General features: G+C 41.8%; 1 protein-coding gene across 2 annotated transcripts; it reads right to left on the reverse strand.

The window, feature by feature from the left end:
- Positions 1-1,212: 1,212 nt before the first annotated feature.
- LOC308105361 (cerebellar degeneration-related protein 2-like) lies at positions 1,213-16,938 on the reverse strand. 2 transcript variants are annotated; one of them, XR_013934901.1, is made up of 7 exons: positions 16,322-16,938; positions 8,393-8,505; positions 7,337-7,485; positions 6,564-6,728; positions 6,205-6,412; positions 5,069-6,078; positions 1,213-4,554 (listed from the first exon to the last, which is right to left on the reverse strand). XR_013934901.1 is itself a non-coding variant. In XM_080456034.1 (6 exons), the coding sequence occupies exons 1-6, from the start codon at positions 16,404-16,406 to the stop codon at positions 5,308-5,310; spliced, it is 1,491 nt and encodes a 496-aa protein (XP_080312160.1). In that variant the 5' UTR covers positions 16,407-16,938; the 3' UTR covers positions 4,890-5,307. The 2 variants fall into 2 exon arrangements, 1 of the variants encoding a protein (XP_080312160.1); XM_080456034.1 differs by lacking the exon at positions 1,213-4,554 and having other exon boundaries at positions 4,890-6,078.
- Between the last annotated feature and the right edge of the window lie 2,947 nt (positions 16,939-19,885).

Genomic DNA, 19,885 nt, shown 5'->3' on the forward strand with positions numbered 1-19,885 from the left:
GATTCCGAATAAGGCAACCTATTTTGGGCATGGCCGTCTCAAAAGTCCCCTTGCGTCACATTAGTCTGGAGGTGGTAAAAATGCACTGCTGATTGGCTGAAGGGGAACAACGATCATTGGCTGAAGGGGTTGTCAGTCAACGGTATTACTCCCGCCCAACTCCAGCCCACAGCCAATATTGCAGAATGGGCGATCATGCCAGACTCACTCCTGAAATGAATTACAAATGAGATTTCCGGAGGGAGGGTTTACCAGGCTAAGGACCAGGGGCATCACATTCGAACAAAAACATATCATGCCTGAAACAAATGTTTTTAACAAAATGCCTCAAATCATGAATGCAGTCAGTGTCCGATTGTCGTGCAAGGCCTAAGAAGAAATGGCACCCTTTTCACATTGGCCTATTATAGCGCCACCAGGAGGCCACAATAGCCTACATGACCTGGCGGAGACCTGTGCTCCGAGGAGCACTTTTTCTAGTTTTATTTTGTTTTTGAATTTCTAAAAGGTTTCTCTAATTTTTGAGTATAATTTTTTTTCGTTATTCACAACGAATTAGGGGATATAACAATTAAAATAAAAAAATCCATTCACTTCAATGTTAAAAAATAAACGGACAAATAATTCACATTTTTTCTATAAAATAAATTATTAAAAACCCTGGCAGTGGGTGAGTACATTATGAATAAACTCTGGCAGTCAATTAAGACCAAAATGTCCACTTGCACAATCTAAAGATCTAATGGGCAGATTTCCATGAAACTTCATTTTTAGCCACACTATTGGAGCATAGGAAGGATGGCAATGGCAGTTGGTTGTACCACTTTGGTCAGGAGCAGCACACCCTCTAGGGGATTTTAAACTCTTGTTCTTTGGTAACCTTGTCTGTTCTTACATCCTTGCTAGTGAGTGATTACAAGATACGTCATAGGTGACTGACGACCCCACCAGCCACCAGAAGTTCTGTTCCATTCCCAGAATCCCACTCACTTGAAACCTACTTTGCTTACCTTTCAAGAGAGGCATTATTGTTTTTACCTAATGTGATCTACCTGGTTAACAAAGCCATATCAATGTTGTAATATATCCATGTGTTATGGACAACTTTTCTTCATGTCATCAAAAGTCTTAATTCAACACTTCTGTGTGAGATTTAAACACGACACAAGAGGCATAATATCAATGCTTTATTAACATGGCAATAATGGGGATATCAGCTCAGTGATGAAGAGAGCTAACATACTGTATGACCAATCGTTGATGCCAATATTCTAATAACTAATAATACACACGTTTGAACCGGATGATATAAGTAAAGCAAATTAGGTTCACTCTAAGTATATGTTAGTGACATTCACATACAGGCACCAAAACTAGATAATGAAAAAGTCATTTAGAACAATGTTATAACATTCACACACAAATAAATAGATAACTATACAAGCCTTCATACGCAAAAGATGACATTTTCAAGTGCAATAGGTAAGACATTGCAGCACAGAAACCTATAGAGCCATTAAAGGACTGACAAAACAGGCTCTGGTTTGGCATCATTTACTCCAATGACTTGATGTACTGTTCCTCACTCCTTGTCATATAAGACTGTAGTGCCTACATACATACGTTCCTGTCATACACTATTACATGTGATTCAACAACGCAACATATTATCAACAGTTTGATTTGTTGAATCTGGCATGTGGGTGTTGGTTTCCTGTGAACTCTACACACAACAGTCCTCCAGAGCTAGGATTGAACTTTGTTTCAACAGTTAAGACAGGTAGTTCAACTTCATCACAAGTCCCCCAGTCAGAATGCCTTGAGAGACCCTGAGAGAAAACAAAAGTACTCTTGGACTTTCCAAACTGCAATAACATCCATTCTCTACTTAACTCACATTTCACATTACCACACATCACAATTGTAGTGTTTCAGGTGCCATGGAGGTTACGCTTGAAGCATACATACTCTATGTCCTCAAACGGTTTACTGCAGAATTAGATATAAAATATGATGACTACTATCACATTCATTATAAGAAAGTTCTAAATCCTTAATTTACCCAAGAAAAAGGCATAGGTACAGTATATAGTGGAAAAGGTGCAATACGGTTGCAGGTTTGTTAGTTTTATATCATAGATTGTTATACAAAGGCTCAAGCTAGAATCCTTATACGGGTGACAATTCTGTTACATGTCCCTCTATAATTAAAGAAAAATAATCTGCAAACTGTTAAAGACATTTGATTCTCATTGTAACATAAGCATTTTGACCTCTAAGCTCATCTTTATCAGGAACTATCCATGTTTACTGTATGTTCCCAAGCCTTTCCTTGTCTTCACACAACGGCCAGTATATTATGTTTTGACCATTATTATCACAATCACAGTTATGCCTGGTTATGTGTAATTATATATATTTTTGGTTTGGTTTGTTAGAGGTGAGGCAGCAAAATACACCTTCTTTCTCGACGATGTAACAACTTATACTGTATGTGGTGTCAGAACAAAAGACAATAAAAATACATTAGACTTTACTTACTTAACAAAGCGACATATCTATTTCACAGCCTCCAGCATTTAATATGCTCTTGCATGAGTGTTCATAATACCTAGGGCACAGAAAAGGCAACAATCTTCAGAGATTGTTTGCGGCATCTTTTCACAAAGATGGAGAAGGACAGCAGCTTTTGTTCTGCTAGCATTTAGCGGGTTTACCGTTCCGTGACATTCAGGACTCAATAAGACAGGACATTTTGAGAAATAAGCAAACGCAAAACAATCTTCTCATCAGCATCATACTTAAATATAATTTTACTTGCCTGCCTTGATTATATAGAATTGCTACTCATGAATGTTGATAACTCCTGCACCATGGCCTAATGGTGATATGCTCCCTTTAGTGAAGAGTGAAGTAGCATGACACTGAGAATTTCACAGTGGAAGGATAAAGTTCCTTATTCAAACATTATTTCCACAACTGTAAGTGCATAAATAGGATTGTGGATGCCCTAAATTACATTTACTTACTTAATCCTCTCTATTGCATTTGAGCGCTGAGTTTCTAAGTACGTTAGAACTGGTCTTAAATCTCGGGTGAGGCATCCCTAAAATATAAAATACAGTATCAAGGTCGCACACACACACACACATGCGCTCGCACCGCACACACGCGTGCGCACATACAGTACACACACACACACACACACACACACACACACACACAGAGCAGTGCGCCACAGTAGCAACATGCTCCAGGCAAAAGGTCTGTTGACGGTTTAGAATTAGACATTTTACTTTTATAGATATAATGATAATATACCAGTAGGTGAATTATTAGCCACTCCAGCTCACTCTCAAAGATGGGGTTGAGAAGAATGGAGACTATAACTGAACTATTATACTGTATGCCGTAATGGATTGATTACATAGAGCTCAACATGTCACGGTCTTGTTTTAATCGGTTATAGAAGAATTTAATCCATTAGCGCACTGTTTCCCAGACTTTTTAGCTGGAGACTCCAAAAGATACTAGCTACTGAAAATAGCAGATCTACAAGGCTCACAACGCGTCATGGTGCGTTGCGCTGTGAGATCGGCTATTTTCTCTACTTCTTAAACATTTGTTTTCTAATTTATGGAATTTCTTAATTTCTTATTTTTTTTTAAAAAACCTAATTGATGAAAAAAATATTTTTGGGGGGCAGGAAGTGTTTTTAAATAATAATAATAATAATAAAAAACAAAATGTAGGAAACAAAAAAATAAAGGGATATTTACTCATGAGTCGTGAGTCGTGACCCATAAAAATGTGTCCGTGACCCACAAATGGGTCCCGACCCAGTGTTTGGGAAACGTTAGCCGCTAAAAGCACTGCTGAAGTTTAGCGGATGCACATTTCTAGAGGCAGATTTCATCATTCGGTGCAGTCGTGTGATGGTTGTGAGAGGCATAAGGCTGTATCTTGGCTGTATCTTGTTAACGTCGTTAGTATAGCTGTAAGTCACAATTGCTCTAAGTGTTGTTTTGTAGCAAAATGAAACTGACAATTAACATAATTCTTAGGTAAGGATAGACAGAGAGTACATGTTCAATTGATGCAAATTGGTGCCACAGCTAAAGAAGGCGCAAATTTTGATTGCTGTTTATGTTTTATAATTAGAGCTGAATTAAATTTTTTGTAAAATTTAAATTCATTTCATGCAAATTGGCTTCTTCCTTATTAGACTATTTTAATTATGGATGGAATGCTGGGATTTCTAATCTGAGCTGAAACGAGCTGCCCATAAGGGGCTGTGTCCGCAGAAAGCATTTTTTTGAGCTGCCATTGCCTTTACGGCATGCATTTCTATGATAAAGATGCTCTAGGAGACATCCTCTTCCCAACACCTTTCGTTTTTTTAGTGCTTTCGGCAGCTCGCGCCATTTTTGACGGAATGCTCTGGGCACCTCGAGTATAAAACAGTTCAACGTTTGGAGATGGAGCGCCACTCATCAATGCCGGGACTAAAAATATCAACCAACGTGACAGAGGGGAGGTTGATTACATACACTCCTACCTCTTCTCAGTGGTGGAAAGTAACTAAGTACATTTACTTAAGTACTGTACTCAAGCACAATTTTGAGGTATTTGTACTTTACTTGAGTATTTCCAATTTCCAATACTTTTACTTCTACTCCACTACATCTCAGAGGCAAATGTTGTACTTTTACTCCACTACAATTATTTGAAAACTTTAGTTACTAGTTACTTTTCAGATATACACTATGATATAATGAAACATACATTAACCACTTTAGCCCTATTTTAAACCTAGGCTATTTGAAAATAGCAGATCTACAAGCTCACAACGCGTCGCATCGCGACGCGTTGTGAGCTTGTAGATCGGCTATTCTCAAATATTTAGTACTTTTACTTTTGGTACTTTAAGTACATTTTGATGCCAATACTTTTGTACTTTTACTCAAGTGCATTTTTAATTCTGTACTTTTACTTGTAACAGAGTATTTTTATATTGCAGTATTGGTACTTTTACTTAAGTAAAGAATTTGAGTACTTTTTCCACCACTGCGCTCTTCTCCTGACAGCAGGATCTTCCTTGAGATCCGCTGCTAAATCATCAGATCGATCCTATAGCAACAATAATTTGAAAGGGCTCTGGGTATTCACATGTTTGATATCCAAAGCGCTCTAACCATGAAAAAAAACAAATTTCTGTGGAAACAACAGCCTCTAACATTTCAGTCAGTCAACTCAAACTACTGAACAAACAAAACAATCCCATAGCAACTCTCTAAACCAAGGTGATTATTGTTTACTAGACTTGCCAGGCTTGCTAGATTTGCTCGTTTTAGCAGCTTTGGTAGCTTTGATGTCAGTCTTGGTCTTCTGGATGCGAGAAAAGATCTCTTTAAAAAGGGCTTTGTACTCTGGAGTGCTCTGGCCCAGTCGCTTATCCACGGCCTCCACCTGTTTGCTGATGCTCTCCATGGCCTCCGGGGTGGAAGGGGACAGGTTGGTGGGGGTGGTCGGAGGCGCCGGGGTGGGGCCCATGGCGCAGTCTTTCATGGAAGGGTCCCTGGAGACGGGCCGAGAGGTCTGGACCCCGGTATGACAAATGCCCTCCTCGTGGCGCCTACACTTCCCCAGCAACTCCTCGTACTTCTCCAGCAAGGCGTGGTACTGCTCGTCCACCTCCCTGAGTATGGACATCCCCCTCTTCCTCACGCTGTTGGCGTGGATGGCGTAGCTCCCCCTCCGGCGGCCCGAGGCGTCGCGCGCCACTATGGCGTTGAGCGCCGTGTCGCTGCAGCTCTTCCTCACCGGGCTGGACGTGGGCAGGGCCTCCCCTCCCACTCCCCCTCCGCCCTCAGTCTCCTCCCTCACCCCTCCTCCCGTCTCCCCCGGCTCCGGCTCCAGGAAGGTGTCCGTCTCCGGGGTGTTGTTGAGGAGGTTCTGCGTGAACGCCAGGCCGTCGTCCTCGCCGCTCATGAGGAACGTCCGCGCGCGCCGCAGCTGCTGCAGCTCCTGGAGCTCCACCTCCAGCTCGCGTACCCTCACCTGGCAGCTCTCGGCGTCCTGCCGGGGGGAGAAACATAAGAGTCATGATTCATGTGTAATCCCGAAGCCTGGTGTATTACTTTTGTCATATGACGTTTCACGTTTGTGTACGGACCCAAGTATTAATTGGGGCTTGAATCCTACCTGCACCCGTTTCTCCAGGCGAGAGAACTCCCCCAGGAGAAGGTGGCACTCCTTCTCCGCTCCCTCCCGGCGTCCCCTCTCCGCCCGCCCGGCTGAGCGCAGAGCTGACACCGCCTCCCTCAGTCGCTCGTTCTCTTCCTCGAGAGGCTGGCGCTTTGCGTCCACAGAGAAACTCTCGGCTCGGCCCACCACAAACCCATCCTCGTAACTGACAGAAAGACACACACACACACACACATCAACTTACTACTTATTATTATTAGAAGTGTGCTTTATTGTATCACAAGGTACTTCAGGGTTCATACCATATTGTATAATATTAAAACCATAAAACAGTGGTTCAGACATGTCACCCTGACCTGGGCGCCGTACAAAGCTCCCTCAGGCAAGGGAAAGAGTGGATGGTCTTGCGGCGTTCCCTCTTCTCCCTCCTCACGCGGAGCTGCTCCATGGAGCGAAGCTGCTCTACCTGCCCTGAGAGAGATTCCACCTGGTTCTGCATGGTCTCAATGGTCCCTGTCAACCTGTCAAGACACAGGAAGAGGATTGGTTAGGACATGAGGAAGAAAGGGAGAGTGGAAGATAGGGGTGGGACGATATATCGATATATCGCGATACTTTCTCCCGCGATAAATAATCGATATACTGCGATATACTTTACTACTTTACTTTTTTTTTTTTTTTTTTAGTTTGTGATACGTTGTTTTTCCTACTCTGTATTTGTGTAATGATGATTTTGAACTGTTTGGTGCTATTTTATGTGTTTAAGAATTGAATACAAGGACTATCGTGATATATCGTTGGTGAATTTTCATGCAATATATCGTGATATCGCAATATATCGATATTTTCAGATATCGTGATATATCGTTGGTGAAATATATGTCGAATATCGTGATATCGCAATATATCGAATATCGTCGAATATCGTGATATATATTGTTATCGTGGGCCTAATATCGTGATATATATGGTATCGTGAGGTACCCATATTGTCCCACCCCTAGTGGAAGATGGGAAGTAGGGAAATAAAAACAAGAAAGAAAGGGAGGAAAGAAAGACAGAAAGGACAGAAGAAAGAAAGAAAAAAAGAAAGGATTTTGGAGCTAGCTCAAATCCTGGCGTCTGTCACCTCTCTATCTTGTGCGATGAGGTCTTGCTGTCGGTCACCAGTGTGCGGTTGGTGAGTTCCAGTTCCCTGGCGGTGCTATCCAACTGTTCGTAGACTTTAGCGTGCTGCTCGTTCATGTCCCGCAAAACGTCCAGCTGCTTCGACAGGTACTGGAGGACACAGATTAACATAAACAATTGTTTTGGTTGAAGAAAACACGTATTGACTTGTCAAATACATGCACACACACACACCACACATCATTTAGATTTTGAACATGTTGATGAAAATGACGAAAAAACATCTCATCCATAATCTACATGCACAAAATCGGGATGCCAGGTTGAAAGTGTTGAATCCATATAATACCACCGTTAAGCACCGTACATACACACTACTACACACCCAGGACCACATGCATGGGCTCACACAGTACATGCCTGACACACATCACTGTTGTGGTTAAGTCCAGTGGGTCTGACTTCCATCTCTTGTTTCAGTAAATAGTATTGTTTAAAATTAACCACATGAACCCTACTGTCTCTATTCTGAGCAAATCAAGCAAAGATTCTGTGAAAACAGCTGATCTACAAGCTCACAATGCGACACACTTTGGGCCAAGTAAGTACAGACCCTGGCCCTGGGGGACCTTGGTCAACGAAGTTGAAGTGGTTAATGGCTTATGTCAGTGAGGAGGGAGGGGAATGAGTTACCTGAATCCCTTGATTGAATTCTCTTTCACTACGCTGATTCTCAGTTTCCATTAGACAACTCATTGCCTTGGTTAATGGCTTACAACTTGTTTGTAGCTGTTTGGCAGTCTAGCGAGGACAGCAGTGGAGTGCAATACAATCACCATAGTCTCATCAATAGATGAATGCATACCTATTTTATATTTTATTTCATCATCAAAAGAAGAGTCCTGACACTTTTTAATAATCCAAAAGACATCTTTTTAGCATTAGCAGGAGAAACAGAGACTACTGAACGTCTCATTCTTCCGCCTCCAATTCCTCTTTGATCCGGCTGAATCGCGTAATGATCTCTCTGTAATGCTGGTAAGATTGTCATCCATACCTCAATCTCCTGCACCTGCTCTTCATTAGTGATGTACATCTGCTGCAGGGAGTCCTCCAGCTCCTTGTTCCTCTCCAGCAACGTCTTGCCCAGCTCGGCCGCCAGGTGGAGGTCTAGACAAAAGCGAGGAGAGACGGGAGAAAGAGAAGGAGACAGAAAGATAAATTGATGGGAATGCAAGGGATACCAGAGAGCAAAGGGCCAAGATAGAGGCAAGGCCAGGCAGGTTTATTTGTATGGCACATTTAGACAACAAGGCAATTCAAAGTGATTTACACAAAACAATACAATAAAATAAAACAGTCAAATAAGAGAATACAATTCAGAATAAAAAAACCTCAGTAAAAGGCAGTGGCAATCCTATCACGGCTGAGACAGAATTGTATACTGAGGATGTAAGAGGGCCAGAGAGGATTGGAAGGAAAGGAGTACTAGAGGAAGATTTAATTAGATTGAGAGAGGGGTGGATGAGCAACTGAGTGTGTAATAAAAGAGGGATGTGTAAGAAAAAGAGGCAACAGACATGGATAATCGCATGGATGGAGATGTGGGGGGTGAAAAGTGACATATGGGAGTTCATTACATGATGAGGTGCAGTGGCTATCTAGGCTATCTGGAGGTACAGTTACAGGCTGATATACTGTATGCGCTCAAAATTAATGGAGCCCATTGTTCTACTTTTGGAAAGGACCAAGGTGTCTGTCAGGAGGGCAGGGCACGGTACTTTATTTTGGTCTGGAATAAAGCAGGACAGCTACAGGGAGAGAAGAGAGAGCTGGAGCCAGAGAGACAGCATTCACAGTGCATCTCCTTGCAGACGGTGTATGAAGGTCAGCAATGTGTGCCAAGATAATTTGATGAAGAGCCCACCTCTCCAATGAGATCAGGACCAGAATAGGTGAAGATTCAGAAGCATGCAGTCAGTGAGCTGCTCCTCACTCACAAGAAGGTCAGGGGAAACTTCCAATGTGCCACGACGAAGCATACCTAGCTCTGATGTATAGGTGCAATATGCGTTTAACATAGAAGTTGTCAAAAGTATAGGTACTTTTCCAATGCCACGTGTTTAAAACGATATGATTCTATTAATCGATTGTATTGAAAGTACTGTACAATCAGATTCCTGTAAAAAATGTTCTCTTCCTTTTACGGACCAGTCCATGTAAATATGTATTGTTTCAAAGAAGATTATTATATAACCAAAAAGTGCCCAACAAAATACATTTGAATTGTGTAAAAATGCATGCAATAATAGAATTATACCATCAAATCTAATTATGGACTTAAAGTCTTTGTGTGCTTGTGTTTATTTTTTCTTCTTCTCTTTGCAATGCATCAAAAGAGGTATCGAGTATCATTAGTTATAATAGTATTGTGCCCCCCCCCCCATTTATTACAGTACATGTGTAATATAATGTACAGTATTAAATAATGCATCGCGTCGTTCAGGGAGCTTTTAGCAAAAGCATGCAGTGTGGGTCGTAAAACAATGGAAGCACTTATGAGACCAGCTGTTGCTTTGCTCTTTATTGCCTTCATTTGTGCTTCCAACACATACAGACGGACCTGGATGCTGAGTCACTCTCTCTCTGTTCAGCACTGACAGGTATTCGTGGTGCACAATATTGTCTGGTCTCATGAGTCAGCAAGATGTGAACTGAGACAGAAAGAGAGACGGGGCTGGACTGAAAAGCCAATAAGGTCGTCACACTGAGACCAGTGTCTGTCTTCAGCAATCAATAGTGATCACTGGGAGTGAGTCCAGACGTTGATTGCTTTCATTCAACTCTAACCTCTGACCCAACCGTGTGTTTGCGTCAGGGTCTTAAGAGCAAAGTGGGGCTCGCAACTCACTTAAGGGGCTAAACATGAAATAACATGCAAGTCAGCAGCAAACAAGCATTTATACAGTCCACAGGACATTTCAATCATGTTGCATATATACACTTTATCTTATTCCTCATCATTGCAGGCTTTTCCACTACTACATCTACATGTTGCCTCTTCCTGTCTTTCCTGAATTAAACTGTGTACTGAGCATACTACAGCATAGCATGCCGTTCACAGCTCCTGCACATGGGCTAATTCAACATACGTGCTTCTGCACTGACAGCTTAATTAATTCCCATGTGGGCTTGGCCACACACAGGTAGGCTACAACTGAATGCAGCAATCCGTAGAGTTAGGCTTGATTTATACGACGTTTCACAGGTGTGGTGCACCGAAAACAGCGGATCTACTAGCCCACAACGCATCGCAGTACGACGCGTTGTGGGCTTGTAGATCTGCTATTTTTGGTGGGTGACACCCACGCACAGCTAAGCATAATAAACTAGAAAAAGTGCTCCTCGGAGCACAGGTCTCCGCCAGGTCAGGTAGGTTATTGTGGGCCAGCAATGTTCAGAATTTGCCAGTCAGGATGGAATATAAAAAATCATACGGAACCATCTTGATCACTTGCCTAAAGAGATAATGTGTACTGATTTGCATGATGTTTGGACAAAAGTTGTAGGAGTAATATAAAAAAGAAAAATCGGACTCCTGGTGGCGCTATAATAGGGCAATGTTAAAAGGGTGGCGTTCGTTCTTCAACGTAGTGTGAATGTACGTGCAAAGTTCCACCGCAATCGGACGCTGCGTTCATGATTTGCGGCATTTTGTTCAAAGCGGCCCACTCCTGCAAACTTTAGATGTGAATGTTAGCCAATCAGGATGGAATATGAAAAATCCATCTTGATCACATGACTATAGAGATCATGTGTACCGATTTGCGTGACATTTGGATAAAATCTGAAGGCTTAATCTCAAAATATGTATTTTACATAAGTCGGCCTCCTGGTGGCGCTATAAAAGGCTAATGTGAAAAATGCAGGGCAGATGTTTTTCCTTGGCCTCTAGGGAGTATGCGTGCAAAGTTTCACGCAGATTGGTGCAGTTACAGTTAAAAACGCAATTTGGCCTTTTATAGCGCCACCATGAGGCTGATTTGAAAATTTTCAAGTGGCATTTATTCCTCGGCCTAGTGGGAATGTGCGTGTGAAATTTCACAGAAATCGCAAGCTGCGTTCATGATTTGAGGCATTTAGTTCAAAATGGACCAATCCTGCAAACTTTGGAAGCCAACCTTAGCCAATCAGGATGGAATATGGAAAATCAGACAGATCCGTGTTGATCACATGACTACAGAGATACTGTGTACTGATTTGCGTGATGTTTGGATAAAATCTGTAGGAGTAATATCAAAAAATGGATTTTGCACAAATAGGCCTCCTGGTGGCGCTATAACTGGCCAATCTGAAAAATTTGAGGGAGTATGTGTGCACAGTTTCGCAGCGGCCGGGCCAACGGTGCCGGAGATTAGTCGCTCGCAGACAGATGGACGGACGGACGGACGGACGGACGGACGGACGGACGGACGGACGGACGGACGGACGGACGGACGGACGGACGGACAGGGGGTAAAACATACTCTCTCGCCATGCCTTTCGGCCTGGCGGAGACAATAAGTGCTAGAGTTGTCAATGGTGTGTCTGTGTAGCCATCCCCTCTCCTATTGACCAGCCAGTTAGAAGAGGTCTGTGGAAATCAAACTCTGACAGGCTTCGTTTTCTTTGAAAATGTCTCTTTCAGGTGATTTCAGTAAATTCACATTTATAAAAAAACATCTTAGTTCTTTTTGTCACATGCCTCATGTATAATTAGTTCTTCTTTCATAACATACGCCCGCACATCACACCAGGGACTTTTTTTCACCTCCAACACAAGAATGGGTTCTGTGTGGTACTAAACTGTTGTACAACTGTGCTTCTGTTATTCACCCAATGGGGTTGAATAAGGCTCACTGCACAGCTGTGTACTTAGTTGTACAGCCATGTTACTCACCGAAAATAACTGATTTTGAATGACCTTTTTTACACTTGAAAATCGATTATGTTCAGCGAGCAACGTGATCATATGACCAAAGTATAAATTAGGCTTAAGATAGCACTGGAGACACTGCTAGAAATGTGAATACTCATAACAAATACTTAATAGAAACACTCCACTCCACTTTACAGCCACTTGGATGGTGTTGCTCTCATAAATTATCTTGTGTTTTCCTCGAAAAAAGGAAACTGAATTACATAAGCAGAGAATGTGTACTCCTTTGGCTGAGGTCTGCCGACAACAGACCAAAACCCCTCTCTAAAGCTAAGGGCGGGTTTGAAAACTCCCAAACCAGACACCACCAATAAAACACACAACCCAAAACACTAGCTCAGCGTCTGTATTCACAGTTCTGTCTCTCTATGATGATTACTGGGATCTATTTGCAGAGATAAAACAGGTTTAATCAATAGCCCCCCATTTCAGTGACAACCTAAACTGGGGAGAGGGAAAGATATGGAGAAAACTGGGATAGAGGGCTGAAATGAGAGAAGTGAAGAGATAAATGTTTTAAGTTCCCCTCAGTATTAACCACATGAACCCTAGCGTCCCTCCCTATTCTGTGCATGTCATATTGACAAGTATTCTGCAAAATAGGCAAACATTCAGTGAAAATAGCAAATCTAGAAGCTCACAATGTGTCAGCTATTGTCGGCAAAGAGATTTGGTGTAGAGTAAAAAAAGGAGGGGACCAAGTACAGACCCCTGGGGGACCCCAGTCCACAAAGTACATAGGTTTTGAAATGGTTAACCATTCAATACTGGCCACCAGCCATTCAGTCTATTTATCTCGACTCTGTGTTGTAGCCCAAAGAGGACGACATTGTCATCGTCATCTCAGGGTCAGTGCCTCATACATAAGCTACTGTGCTGCATGAATTTTCTGCACGTTGTAATAGACAATTGACAGCCCCAGTTGTGCATGTACTACAGTAATGCATATGCAATCTCAAAAATGCTTTTGTGCACACACAACATTGCATGTGTAAGCAGGCCAATCTGTGCCCCCTGTTCCTGCATGCATGTGGAATAGCGATCTTCTCCAGCAACACAGGAGGAGTTGTTTTGGTAGGTGCGTATCCCTCTTGTGAATCATCGGAATGTGGAAAAAAAAACTGTCCACTTCCTGTCCCCTGATCTGCGCTACAGACCCACTCTGAGAGAGCAACACAGTCAAGTTTAAAGTGCTTTCTTTAAGTGGTGCAAGCACGTTATAGCCTGTAATAAGAGTAGACTGCCCTGGAAGCAACTCATTAGACGTAAGCCCAGCCTTGATAACCAGTGGGTCCTAGCAAGCCTCCTGTCTCAGCTGGTCTGGGCACATATTTGCCTCTTGGACTAATGCCATTACAGGCCCTGCGGCTGACAAACAAAGGGTTTGAACAAAGAAGCATCCTATTCACAATGTTTGCACCCTTTTAATCTCTTCTGTTTTGTTTCAGTGTTGGAAACACGAGTCGTATCCACATCTGCAAACATACTCCCACTTCACATCATTCCACGTTTCATATCTGCTGAATTTCCAGGTCACAGTTGATTGTTTTTTTTCTTTCCTTCCAGTGAGCTTGGTTTGCCCAGTGATCCTCCTAACATCACCTCACAGTGATTCCTCTCCTCTCCAGCTGGAAGGTAATACAATGCCAGTGGTGTCTCTCTTTTCTGATGGAGTCATTGCACCTGGCAGTGTCACACACGTCTGACAGTGTGCACAGCCAGTCAGCACTTTAAAACCCTGAACCATACCCAACCTGACACTTGCACCTGGGGGGTCAGGACAGGAGTCCTCTCCTCTGTGGAGCACGCTGGTCAGGAAAGGGGCAGTGCAACATTGAGATGGATGAATAGCAAAGAGTGACAAATTGTTCCTCAATATGCAGTTTTGGAAAATGCAGTCCTTTCTGCTGCTGTCTATTTCTTTGCACTCTCTCTTATCTCCAAGAGTAAAGAGAAGACAAATCACCCACTACCAAGGAGACATTTTTTATCTCTCCGCTGTCATTTTGTAAATTATACTGTATAGTGAAGAATAAATACTTTTATGTGCCATGCAAGTTATGTGCATGTGTGTTTGAGCATGTTTGTTTGTGACTTTGTGTGTGTGTATGCATGAGTGCTCTTTCGTATCAAGAGCCAAGTAAAATCTCTGCATCAGCTCATTGCACCAGTGGCACCACCACTGGTAGGTTGTGTAATAACTGCTTTGGCACAGACTAAGTGATAGATTAAAGAAGGCAGGAAATGACAATTGGTGCAAAGGGAGAGGCGGTGTATGTGTGGGTGATTCTGTCAATTTCTTTCTTCTTTTCATCTAAAATTTTTGGCTGCTTGAATGGGAGCACTGACTGTGTAGTAGTACCACGCATATTTTACTCGGGTACAGATCATGTAATAAAGAGAAATAGCCTATAACTACCTTTTCAAAGAGCATGATATGACATTAGGTTGCTTCTGGAGGAAATTACTCCTGCTGTAGTAGGCTATAACCTATTAGGACACACTCAGGATGAGTGGCTAAACACCTTAAAATGCAATTCAATGGAGAACTCCAGCAAATGACAAACTATTTAAGCAATCAATACCAAATAACAACTGCATCTGACTTGCAGTTATGCCATGGTAGGTAGGGCTTGACTATCTGAGTTTTGGGATAGACAGTTTTTTAGACAGTTTTTTTGATTAGTCAAATACTTCCATGTAGCCTACACTACACTATTCCAAACTGCATGGCCAAAGTAAACTCCTTGAAGACTTGGGTCCCGTTATTTGCTGAGGGCTTGTTCTTTGTGCTTGATGGTTTATCAGGCTTATTATATAGGCATTATTATAAGTTATTCACCCGTTTCCAAGGCTGTGTGTTTTCCACTTCCTGTCGATTTCATTGGATATCATTGGTCATCTGACCAGTTTCATTGGATTTCATTGGATCAAATCGACAGGAAGTGGAAAACACACAGCCTAGGAAACAGGTGAATAGGCTACTTCAAACAGATCGAATACATATTTTTTGATCACTTCAAAAGAAAGCTGTGCTCCATTGTTGTCAGTAGCCATGACAAAACTGGTTGTTGGCATACTGTCAAAGTGGCACAGATTGTGCATTCTATGATATGATAAAAAAAAGTATGTGCGTTGTAAACGCAAATGATGTGTAGGTGACATCATAGCTCTGGCACGAAAAAATACCTTTGTGCAGTGGTGTAAAGTAACTAAGTAAATTTACTAAGTACTGTACTTCAGTAGAATTTTGGTTTTTTTTTTTTCTTTCCTGGAGTATTTCCAAATGTCAGTACTTTTACTTCTACTCCACTACATCTCAGAGGCAAATATAGTACTTTTACTCCACTACAATTATTTGAAAACTTTAGTTACTAGTCACTTTGTATATTTTGATTATTATTACAAAACATACAGTAACCACTTCAGCCCCAATATACATTTCGGCCATTTGAAAATAGCCGATCTACAAGCTCACAATGCGTTGTGCATTGAGAGCTTGTAGATCTACTATTTTCAAAAGATTTGTATATGTTTTTAAATTTGTATATTTTATATATTTAAAAACTTGTGAAATGAGTCATTCTGCATAATGAGTACTTTCTACTTTTGGTACTTTAATAGCCATGGTTCACATGACGCTTGTATACAAGCATGACAGTCATGTTTCAGGGCTAGGTACTTTAAGTACATTTTGATAGCAATACTTTTGTACTTTTACTCGAGTGCATTTTGAATTCCGGACTTTTACTTGTAACAGAGTATTTCTACATTGCAGTATTGATACTTAAAAAACATGTGAGTACTTTTTCCACCACTGCATCACAGCTCTCGCATGAAAAAAGACCTTTGTGCAGCTAGAGAGAAGAGCTGAGCTCATCCTGGGATGATGCTGCATGCAGGGCCGTGTCGTGTGGGAGTACAGACAGAGAGAGAGAGAGAGAGAGAGAGAGAGAGGAGGAGGAGGAGGAGGAGGAGGAGGAGGAGGAGGAGGGTGTTTATGCTTACCCTGCTCCAGATCTTGCTGATCGTACCATGGTTCCTCCTCTTCGGTCACGAATTCTTCCATGATTCTCCCTGAGCTTAGCAGCATGGATGATGATCAGCCACCTCCACTGAACTGCAGGATCGAACACGCGCTCTCTCTCTCTCTCTGCGTGTGTGTGTGTGTGTGTGTGTGGGGGTGTGTGTGTGTGTGTGTGTGTGTGTGTGTGTGTGTGTGTGTGTGTGTGTGTGCACGCGCGTCCTCACATGCACAAGGAGGATGTTGTACACTACAGTATGACGTCTGCTGCTGCCGGCTGCCGCTTCGACACTAAACAAAAGACATCCAGTTTAGGTCCTCCAGCACCGACAGGCGGTGACGAATAACTGACGCCCTCCTCCTCTAATATCGACAACACAACAAAGCCTACTTTATGTCTTTTTTTTAACTCCACATCCACTGTCTTTATAATAACGTATATAGGCCTATAAATAATACGCCTGTGGTCTGGACTCTGGAAGTCAGCTGTTGGAACTGCTGGAAGAAGAAGAAGTGTTGTTTGGCTGTTGTATTTCCCGTGGTATTTCCTATGTCCTTCCTCCTCCGTCACACCCACCAGTCTCTCATCCGTCCCATGCTGTTCCAGGGACCGCTGCTGTCTGTGCTGCAGAGACACACTGTGTGACTGCTAGACGTGGCAGATGATGATGATGATGATGATGTTGCAATAGCTAGGCAGCAGCAGCACTTCCTCCCTGTCTGTCTGCTGCCTCCAGCCGACCATGAGCATCACAGGCAGTACGGTACCTAAGTGTTGCCAGATTGTTTGCGAGATAAATAAGCAACTAGGTCTATGGGATACACAGGATATAGGTGGGCACTACTAGGGACATCTGGGCACCTCGATGTAAAATTGACTATTTTGTCCAAGATGTTTAATATTGAAATTAATATTTGAAAAATATAAGTCATGTTAAGTATACATGATGTGAACATGCAGGGTACATGATTATCAGACTTAATTGTATCCTTCAACTCCTTGTTTATGCCCCAAGATGACTGGATATACAGGTTTTGTAGCTATTGTAGAAATATCAGACTTTAATTGTCGAATGTTTGAGTATGTTCTAATCATGCATATACTTTACTTTACTTAAAATTTACTTTAAATTAAAAATGTCCAAATACTATTTTTTTTTTTACATTTACATCTCTTCCTTGATGCCCACCTATCCTGTTACCGGTCTATGAAAACAAGCGACATAGGCCAAAAGCACTTTAAACCTATAATACAGTACATCGGCTATTTAAAAAAAGAATCTTGAGAAGAAAGGGCTATATGTATGGAATATTTTAAAAACATTTTAACAACACAAATCTGGTACAGGGGTCCCTGGCACAAATTATAATTTCAGTTGGGGGTCCAATGGACAAATTGATTAACACATTTGGTGGGGACATGAAAATGTTTGAGAACCACTGGTTTAAACAATAATCAAAAGAATTTGAAACAAGCCCAAAAAATAAGTAACTACAATTCAGAAACAAACCCAAAAAAACTGCAACCTGCAACTGCCAGTATTTACAAGCAACTTTATAGAAAAACAAGCCCAACGTCGCTTATACTAAGCAGACATGGCAACACCGGTTGGTACACTGTAGGTGACTATCATCAATCAATGTCAATGACCAACAACGCTTAAGGGGGTTGACATGGCTGATTCAGTGGGCTCCAGGCATAGAGGTATAATATATAACTCCATGGCTCTAGGAGGTGCACAATCCCACGGATAAATGAAGATTTCATATCAAATATAGAAATATTACTCAAAATAATTTGAGATCATCTGATCAACCTGGACACTGTAGGTTACTTTATTGCTTTAAAAACACAGGATTCAAGCATTTTTCCTAAAATGCAGATACTATTACTGTGTGTTTACTTATTTGTCAAATAGGAAGAAAGGAGTATACAGCTTAATTCTACTGGACAATAAAATAAATATATTTACAACACTAGAGGGCAGGCATGAGCTACAAATCTTTGAACAGCCTGTTCTGTGATTCCCCTTCTCTTCTCAGGCTCTGAGCTGAGGTGTAGCCTAATCACATTTACCCATTAGTTGGAGCACTTTGCCCGATGAAAGCCACCAGTATGTACAGCCATTTCTCATCTGTGGATGTAGACTGTGTGTGTGTGTGTGTGTGTGTGTGTGTGTGTGTGTGTGTGTGTGTGTGTGTGTGTGTGTGTGTGTGTGCGTGTGTGCGTGCGTGCGTGCGTGCGTGCGTGCGTGCGTGCGTGCGTGCGTGTAAACCATTAGGGTATACACCTGTGCTTTTTTTGGACAGATTGGCGACATGGAGTGCATTAACTTGACACATATCCTCACTTAACCTACATTCCTACATTTGAATAATGTATGATGATAAAGCACTCATACAGTGCCACAGATGGCAAATAGACACAGATATGAGACACAGACAGCCATGTCGTGTTTATTTGTGATGATGCCGCAAATGTGGGAAGTGTGACAATAATTATGACAGTGTACACATACTCATTTGCGGGACAGAGGAACATGTCATCACCCTCTGTTGTTGAATCACTCTTTCTCAAGGAGTTCATTCACTCACTCACCTGACCTGATCCTTTCAGACTGTAAGCCACCTGAGTCTGTAATACTATTAATAACAAGGGTATAACCTAGAGGTGTGCAATAGTTGAGGCATGAGATGTCAAAGTTGTCAGTTGTCAATTTACATCAATATCTTAAGATTATCTAGGAAATGTAATGCAGTCAGTGAATTGAAATGGCTTGAGACAAACTTTCAAATGCAATCAGTCTTCAAAGATGAGTAGTTCAAAACGTACTGTATGTACAACAATGCGTTTACTTTAGTTTTATTCTTTTCACCTGGCAGCGAGGAGTTTCACCAGGACACCTGCAGCGGTTCATGCTATCTCCCCCAGATCCCCTCCCTGATGAACAGGCACTCCGACCAAACAGAGGGGGTCACTAGTGCAGATAACATGGACATGTTTTCTTGCTGGCTTCCCACCAACAACACAAAGTGCCTAGCCAAGCTAGACGCATCACTGTCAGGAACATAACAAAGGGCCGTGGTGGAAAGTAACTAAGTACATTTACTCAATTACTGTACTTAAGTACAATTTTTTGGTATTTTTTACTTTACTGGAGTATTTCCAGTTTTCAGTACTTTTACTCTACTACAATTATTTCAAAACTTTAGTTACTAGTTACTTTGCAGATATAAATCATTATATTATAAAACATACATTAACCACTTCAGCCCTATTTTATACTTAGGCTGTTTGAAAATAGTCGATCTAAAGCTCACAACGTGTCACGATGCGACGCGTTGTGAGCTTGTAGATCTGCTATTTTCAAACATTTTAGTACTTTTACTTTTGGTACTTCAAGTACATTTCGATACCAATGCTTGTGTACTTTTACTCAAGTCAATTTTGAATTCCGGACTTTTTCCACCACTGCAAAGGGCTACTCAATAACTGACCTTCTTGACCTTGAGCTTGGACCACCAAATGTTATATCAGATATTAATTT

Source organism: Gymnoscopelus braueri (assembly GCF_963280865.1).
Source record: "Gymnoscopelus braueri genome assembly, chromosome: 17".
Classification (NCBI taxonomy): Eukaryota; Metazoa; Chordata; class Actinopteri; order Myctophiformes; family Myctophidae; genus Gymnoscopelus; species Gymnoscopelus braueri.